Raw genomic sequence first — 8,502 nt, forward strand, 5'->3', positions numbered from 1 at the left:
AAGCCCAATGTATCCCATTCACAAGGCACCTTCTGTTGATTCTAATGACTCTTCCCAGTGCATGCACGATGAGCATCAAGAGCAAACATGTCTTTGTCCTTGACCATCTTTAAGGGCTCTTAGAGATGGTCAAGGACAGGCATTTGGTCACTGAGCTGTGTAGCTAAGATAGGCTCAAATGCAGCATTTCCTGCATTGCTGTCTTATTTCATAGTCATATCAAATCTAGCATCTGCAGTGACAAGTGTTCCAATTCAGGCTTTCCTTCTCTCTCCTCTTGCAGAAAAATGGCCTGGAGGCTAAAAGTATATCCTCCTTACTGATCCTACATTTGGGAGGAGGCCTGCTATGTAGGGGGCCTCTTCATTGTCTTTCCCTGAAGTATCAGCAGGGATGGATTGCCCTGGGTGGAGGTCTGGTGCAGAGCTTCCATGATATAGAGGTCGTCTCCTGGCTCTTTGAGTTCTTTCCCCCAACTGTGGATTGCCCGTACTTGGGAGATTGCTCATAGCAGGGATGGGATGTCCTGAATGGGGACCCGATGCAGAGTTTGCCTCTTTAAGTCCTTTTCTCTGAGTCTCAGCAGAGATGGAAGGCCCTGGGAGAGGGCCTAATACAGAGGTTGCTTCTTTGGGGTTCTTTCCTTGGAAGATCAGCAGGGATGGAACATCCTCGAAGGGGATCTGATACGGAGGTTGCTTCTTTTGGTTCTTTCCTTGGAAGATCAGCAGGGCCGGAAGGCCCTGGGAGGAGGCAGATATCGATGTTGCCTTTTTTGTTCTCTACTGGGAGTGTCATGCTCTACAGAGAGCCACCCCCATGCCTTTTCTTCCTGCAAAGGAAATGGGGGGCACCTTCTAGCTGCTCCCGCAGGGCCAAATAAGTCACTCAGCTTGACTCTTTGCCTGGATCCAAGCCTCCAGCTGCTGCTTTGGCTCTTGGTGGAAAATAAGGGGGCTGGAGAATAACGTTTGGCCTCCTTCCCATTTGGAACACTTGGCCTCATTTCCATTATTCCTGCCACCCAGCAGCCCTGAGTGGTTCACCTAACCCAGGGCTGCACCACTTGGGCCTTCCAGCTGTTGTTGGGTTACAGCTCCCATAGTCCCCAGTTGCACTAGCCAATAGTCAGGGTTGATGCATACTGTAGTCAAACAGCAGCTGGAGGGCTGATGTTGTGCAACCCTGCCCTAAATCAAGCTTCCCCTTCTGCATCACCACTCCATCCTCTTCCACAAGTGGCAGATCCCTCTTCAGGGCCAAAATCAGGCCTCCTAGCCATACATATTGGGGCAGACACGCTCTGTATAAGCCTCCTGGCAAGGAGCTGTCTTGAGCTACCTCTTGAACTTCTCAGAACATCTCTTGGCCCCAAGTGGACTGGTCATAGAGCCTTTTCTGTGGCTGGGTTTGACCCAAAGACATTTTTACCCAACTCTGCCCAAAAAATATTCAAAGTAAGACAACTTTATTTTCTTTAAAATCAACTTTTTAATTTTTAAGCAGTAAATATGCATGTTATATTGCTGTTTTATCTCTACATCCTATTAAAACAAATGTTTAATATTTTTAAAATAAATATGCAGCATTTTATTGCTACTTATGCATGAAGTACTGTCTGGTTTTTGTCTTCCTCTTTTTCCTCATCAACATCCAGCTCCCTTGGAGGAACCAGGATCCCCATGGTGGCTTCCACCCTTGCCAGTCTGCTCCGCAGTCTCCGGAGCTGTCCCCTCAGTGCCTTGAGGTTTTGCAAACATTCCTGGCAGCTGCGGAGGTCTCTTTGGCCTTGAAGGAAAGAAAACAAACAGGGTCAAGGGGCCTGTCCTCCACAATACCAGTCCCTGCACTGACTTCTAGTCCCTTTCCATGCCCAGCAGAGACTTTTCATCTCTACCTTGAAAACCCACCATGGCTATGCCCCACCCTGTCCCTCTGCACTGATCCTCCCCCCTCTCCCAACTTGCACCCCGTCAGGTTGGTTTTTGCTCCTCCAGCTTCTGTCTTCAGCCACCTGGAGGTCTCCTGCTCTCTAAAACTACTCTCTTTCTTCTCCCTCGCTGACCCTTGGGTCTGGAACCGCCACTCATGTGGGCTCACGTCTCTCTCCTATCCTTCCAATGCAACCCACCTCCTCTGTGCAGCTTTTGGCTTAATGCCTCAGCAGAGGCAGCTCCATCAGCTTGAACTGAATGCCCCTTATGCTTTCTTCCTCTTCCTCACTTCTCTCTCCAAAGCCAAACTTTAGACTGTATGCTCCTGGTGGCCGGAACTTTTGCCCATGTACATTGACGATGCTATAAGGAGGATTGTGATAAGCACAATTGTGTGTCATCCTCCTTGGTTTCTTGTTTCAGCCCAGCTTGAACTCAAAAGGGCTGATATTAGCATTCATGAATTTAGTATTCACATTCTGCTCTTCCTCAAGCAGCTCAGGGAGGTATACATGGTTATTTTTTTCCTCCTAACAACCCTAAAAGTTAAGTTAGACTGCAGGACAAGTGACTGGCCCAAAGTCACCCAGCAAGGTTCATGGCTGGATGAGAATTCAAACCCCGGTCTCCCTGGTCCTAAGGAGGTGCAGCTGAAATACTGTAAATACACATCGTTCCCCCACTTGTCCCACCTCAACTTCCCTCTCCTTCCTCTATTGCTTGCCCATCTCTGTTTTTAGACTATAAGTGTTTTAGATTGTAAAACAACAATGAGGATGGAAAAGGGGTGCTGCCTCTGTGAAACTTACAGTCATTCAGCTGATGGAACTGCAAATCCATCAAACTCTGCAGAGTTTCTTTTACATTGCTGAGGTCTGGCTCTAGGGGAGGTGGGGAAGGAGGAGGAGGAGGGGGGAGGGATGGAGGAGGAAAGAAGAGGTGGAGGTGGAGGGTGGGATGGAGCCAACTCCCAGCGAGGCAGAAGATAATAATGAACTGGACCCAGGGGGGCGGAGACATGCAGCAGGGCCTTCAGGAACATCTGCAAGAGAGAAGAAGCAACAGGTGGTCAGCTGCAAATGCTGGCATACTACCACACCCGCCATCACTTGCCCTCACTGCTCACCATGAGAAACTGTCTGAATTACAGGCATCAGAGCTTGGTCACCTGAAAGACAGAAAACGAAGGAACACTTCAGCAAGCACTGACAACCCACCCACAGGCCTCCCCTCCGAAACTTAGATGCAGACTCAAATCAAACATTTCAACATTCAGGAGAAGGAAACAGAGAGCAAAAGAGCCATTTTTAGCCCAACAGCAACTTCAGGGGTATGCTCCGAATGTACCTTCCGTTCCCCACCGTTGCAGCTGAACTTCACTGCGGATGAGCCTTATCCGTGTGTGTCCAATTTGCAGGTTGATGGCCTGGAGAGAACGAGGGAACTGCTGGGAAATGCGGCGAACCCTCATTTCTGCAACAAAGAGAGCAAAAAGGAACAAGTGTTGTATGCTCTGACCAGGCCGAGTGCTGGTGTCTTGCAAAAAGGGGCAGTGCTAGTGCTTGGTCCATCATCTGGGCTGAGTATCAAAATTCCAGCTGAACTTTGTGCTGGGTGTCTATGCAAAAGGGTTCTGAGGTGCCACAATACTTATGCCGCTGGACATAGTCATGCTGTAACCCTGTGAGGATTTCTACTTCTTGCGCAAGATAATTGTCAGCAGTGGAAGGCTCTGGTAAGGGCTCTGACACAAAAGCTGCTTCCATTGGAGTGCCAGTGGGAATGGAAGGACCTGGCACTGAGGTTTCCTCATTGACCTCTTCCCCCAGAATGTCATTGGTGATGTGAGGTCCTGGAAGGGATCCTGGCACTGAAGTTGCCTCATTGAGTTCTCCCTCCAGAATATCAGTGTGGACGTGAGGTCCTGGAAGAGATCCTGGCATTGAGGTTTCCTCATTGAGCGTTTCCTCCAGAATATCAGTGGAAATACGAGGTCCTGAAAGGGATCCTGGCACTGAGGTTGCTTCATTGAGCTCTTTCCCCAGAATGTCAGTGGGTACACGAAGTCCTGGAAGGAGTCCTGGCACCAAGGTTGCTTCATTGGGCTCTTCCCCCAGAATGTCATTGTTGATGCAAGATCCTGGAAGGGATCTTGGCACCAACATTTCCTCATTGAGCTCTTCCTCCAGAATATCTGTGGGGACGCGAGGTTCTGGAAGGGATCCTAGCATTGAAGTGTCCTCATTGAGCTCTTTCCCCAGAATGTCAGTGGGGACATGAAGTCCTGGAAGGGGTCCTGGCGCCAAGATTGCCTCATTGGGCTCTTCCCCCAGAGGGCCCCCCAGAACATGGTGCAACATGGGTCCCCCAGGACATGGAGCAACATGGGTCGGATTTCTGGGATGACCTGAAAGAGAGGAAATAAAGCAGGAATCTGGAAATGAGGATGGCCCATAGCCCTGATAGAAATTGCCTCCCCTTTCTGCCTAGGTTAACCAGCTGGGATGCAGCCTGGGATTGTGGGTGAGGTGGTCCACCCAAGGAAACAAGCAAGGGATGAAGAGGAATACATTGCATAGCACCGGCAAGACAGCCCTCACCAGCTATGCTTCAGAAGGGAGTGCAATGGCCAGGCTCTATCTGCTGAACATACCAATGCAGCTGCCTTCTACCAAGTCATACCCCTGGCTCACTTTGCCCTACTCTGGCTGACAGCCGCTCTTGGGCAGAAGCCTTTTCCTAGCTAGCTAAAATCCGTTAACAGAAGATGAAGAAGACTCAACCCAAGACCTTGTGCATGCAAAGCACTTGTTCCACTACTGGACTATGGGCCCTCCCATACCTGTGAGGAAAGAGGCTTCTCCTTTGAGCAGAGTGGGAGCTGATGGTTCACATGGACTAAACAATGCATTTGCTCTCTGGCTGAAGCAACAACCCCCAGTTACAGCCTTTTGACCTATGTGCGTGGGTAGGGGTGGGGCTTGAAAATCTGCCTGGACGCCATAAGCAGGAAGCATAGCTATGATCTGAGGAATGCAGGCCCAGCTCCGAGGGGCAGAAAAATGGGATTAGAGAAAGAAAGAGTCTCTTTGGACTGATCTCAGAGCTCATTGGCCAGGAAATGTTGCCCTTGTTTGCGGGTGATCCTCCATTTCCATCTTGACCCATGTAATTGTCAAAAAAATAGATGCTTTGGAAACAAGACACCAGCATTCTTTAGCTTCCTCTTTTCCAAGGCAGGGGGAACAAGGCCCAGAGGATGTCTTGGGGCTGGGTGTGGGCAAAAGGTTCTTGCAGGGCTTTTCCAGAAGTGCACCACCTCCAAGGGAGAATTACCAAACCTGCCTGCCTGCTGCCACAGCCCTTTCCCCATCTTCTCCTAGAAGGGAGGGTATCCAGATGTGACTCGCCCAGGCCCCCTGGTCTCCTCCAACACTTTTGGCTGCAACAAGTGCCAGCAGCAAAGGATAGAGGTGGATGAACCTGCCCTCCTGCCATTCATCCATCAGATGGACATCTGCCTATCTCTCTCCATTGTCAAAGTGAAACAGGTCTCCAAGGAGACACTCCCTGGGGGGTTGAGGAGCCCTGAGAAGAAGCATGCACTCTCGTCATCCACTTACCAGTCTGTGCCCCCTCTTCATCTTCATCCCTGCAGAGATAAGGAGAAACATTCTTAGTAGCGAATCACAGGAAATTGAGGGGTCCCCCCAGTAATCCTAGGGGGTGCTGTGCCATCCCAAGCATGCCCTCACCAATAATCCTTCTAGAAGGCCCTGCTAATTTTGGATGATTCAATACTTGGGAGCAGTGAAAGTAATTGCTATTGAAAGTCACTCACTACATTTTGCTCAGATTGTTTTCACTTGGGGATTGACTGGTTGACAGGGCAGGGGGCAGACCCACTCTCGTAGTTTATAGATATGAGGCCAGCTTTCCCACCCCTCTCCAGAGAAGATTTTCAACTTTTTAGAAAGCCCCCCCCCCCGCAAAAGGGGGACACTTCACCTAAAAAAACATACATACTGTTTTGGTTTTTAAAATTTGAATAAGAGGGTTTAAATTTGTGACAACTCGAATCCCCGCCTGTATGTTCCCCAGACTATGGGAAACACCTATATCGGGCAGCAGCGATATAGGAAGGTGCTGAAAGGCATCATCTCATACTGCGTGGGAGATGGCAATGGTAAACCCCTCCTGTATTCTACCAAAGGCAACCACAGGACTCTGTGGTCACCAGGAGTTGACACCGACTCGATGGCACACTTTTACCTGGGTTTGGGCTATGTCTGAACAACCCCCTCCACACCCATCACTTCAGATGGCCACACCAGAGCCAAAAGCATTAAGAGGAGTCAAGAGGGAAAAAAGCAACTCATTTTGGTTCTGCCTCTGGGTGAGACCTATGGGAACATGAAAGAAGAAAAGGTTAGGCATGTTCTTGGAAATAACATGGGGGTTTGGGGGGGCAGCTTTTGAAGTCAGCTTGAACTGGTGGGCAGGATTCCCCCCCCCCAAAAAAAACCCCAAGTGGGCCCACAGGGGCCAGCCAGTAGCTCCTGGGTGCTACAGTTTCACAGGTCTAGGACCTGTAAGCTTAAGAAATACAGTGGAAATCAGCCCAGCAAGTGACCTTCGAGGGCCACCTGCATTTCAAGGAGAAGCTGTGTGGTGTGAATACTGGTGGTGAACTTGTGACCACTGAAGTTCACATAGGGAGCACAATGGCATGTAAAACCATGGAAGGGCATCTTTAAAAACCAAGTCCAGGCAGCCATTAGATTTTGCTTCCCCATCATGCCGGAGACTTACTTACAGTTCACCCATGACCAGCAGCCACCCATCCTGACAGCTAAGATGATAAGCTGATGATAAACTGACAGCCAAAGACAGCCAACTTATCAAAGATGCTGCAGCTTATCTAGAATGCTGCCAGGTGAGCCTCCTGCAGAATCCTCGCAGGGCTCCAAGGGGAACCATGACGGCAGAATTCTGTGGCTGATTGTGAGATCGCAAGATCAGTTACTGGCTATGCTGGTTCTGGTTTGAATCCAAACACTGTCTTGGTTGTCAGCTCAAAGTGTCAAAGCACCAGGGGAGAGTCACCCCTGTCCTGCCTTCCCTGCTCCCCATATGTTTTCCACCTAATCACTTGCTGAAGTCCCTTAGCTAGGAAATCCCTCTGCATCACATTTAGCGCTAAGGCCCGTCTCTGTTCAGAATACACAAAAAAGAAAGCCAATTAACTTGTGGAACTAGGTGTGGTGATGATCCCTGGCTTAGATGGGTTTGAAAGGGGGTTAGAAACATTCATGGAGGAGGAGAGGCCCCTCTGTGGCGATTTGTCAGGATGGCTACAGAGAACCTCCAGGTGCACAGGCTGAATCCCAGATGTGGGGACATGCAATGGGTGTGGCTGTTGCCTTTGCACTCTTTCATGAGTTACAGAGGACTCAGATGTTACAGAAGACTCATGCAGGTTTCTTACCAACCTGCACTAGCAGTGGCTGCAGCCCACCCCTATCCACAAGCATCCCCTTCCTTCAGCATTTGCTAACAGAAGGGAAGAGGCAAATGAATAGAAAGTGACAGAGAGGGAAGGAGGGGGAAATGAGAAGGACAAAGAAAGAGGGGAAGCAAGAAAAATGATGGTGCCTCACAAAGAATGAGCGAGAGGAACAGAAGGCTGTAATGTACTTTTTGTATAAGGTTATGAAATGGAAAACAAACAATATTCAATATCTTGCCCCACCCCACCCCGTTACATCTTCGGAAACAACCTACAGTATGTCCTTATTAAACTCCATAGGCCCAACTGCACAACATCTTAGTTTCCACTGCAGTTTTTTTTAAAAAATGCACTGCATAGAATGCACCCAGCTGCACATCAGAATGAACCTTGGACTAAGGGACCGCCTATTTGGCCTCCCCAAAGACCCACCATGGCAGCTCATGGCCCCACAGTGGATGGATGAATCCTCCCAAGGATGCTACTCTTACATTTTTAGGGGATAGGCCAGGAGCATTCTAGCTATTGCTCGCTTATAGCTATTATTTTTGCCACTGTTTTAAAACCACATGTTGTTGTTGTTGTTGTTGTTGGAAGTGCTTTTGCTTAATGTCTTGCTGACATTCTGTCAGCTGGTATGTATCTTTCACTTCCTGCCCCTCTGGCTGCTGCTGCCACCAACAGCACTGCAATTACTCTCCAGTATATTGTTTTATCAGTCACCTTAAGTGGCGCAGTGGGGAATGCTTGACTAACAAGCAGAAGGTTGTCGGTTCGAATCTCCGCTGGTGCTATATCGGGCAGCAGTGATATAGGAAGGTGCTGAAAGGCATCGTCTCATACTGCAAAGGAGGAGGCAATGGTAAGCCCCTCCTGTATTCTACCAAAAGAAAACTAAAGGGCTCTGTGGGCGCCAGGAGTTGAAATGCCCAATATAGGTGTTTACTATAGTCTGGGAAACAGACCAGTGGGGATTTGAACTGGCAATCTTCTGCTTGTTAGTCAAGCATTTCCCCTCTGCACCACTTAAGGTGGTGTAGTCACTATAACCGGGCTCCA

The 8,502-nt window shown here is 49.2% G+C and overlaps 1 protein-coding gene across 2 annotated transcripts; it reads right to left on the bottom strand.

Annotated features, from left to right (window-relative positions):
* Positions 1-1,490: 1,490 nt before the first annotated feature.
* On the bottom strand, positions 1,491-6,856 carry LOC128346429 (uncharacterized). Of its 2 annotated transcripts, XM_053299742.1 has the most exons (6): positions 6,751-6,851; positions 5,558-5,586; positions 3,282-4,341; positions 3,061-3,102; positions 2,744-2,976; positions 1,491-1,788 (listed from the first exon to the last, which is right to left on the bottom strand). In XM_053299742.1, exons 1-3 carry the CDS (start codon positions 6,759-6,761, stop codon positions 3,521-3,523), a joined length of 861 nt encoding a protein of 286 aa, XP_053155717.1. In that variant the 5' UTR covers positions 6,762-6,851; the 3' UTR covers positions 1,491-1,788; positions 2,744-2,976; positions 3,061-3,102; positions 3,282-3,520. The 2 variants fall into 2 exon arrangements, 1 of the variants encoding a protein (XP_053155717.1); XR_008316957.1 differs by having other exon boundaries at positions 3,282-3,407; positions 5,558-6,856.
* Between the last annotated feature and the right edge of the window lie 1,646 nt (positions 6,857-8,502).

This window comes from Hemicordylus capensis, chromosome 2 (assembly GCF_027244095.1).
Source record: "Hemicordylus capensis ecotype Gifberg chromosome 2, rHemCap1.1.pri, whole genome shotgun sequence".
NCBI classification, from domain to species: domain Eukaryota; kingdom Metazoa; phylum Chordata; class Lepidosauria; order Squamata; family Cordylidae; genus Hemicordylus; species Hemicordylus capensis.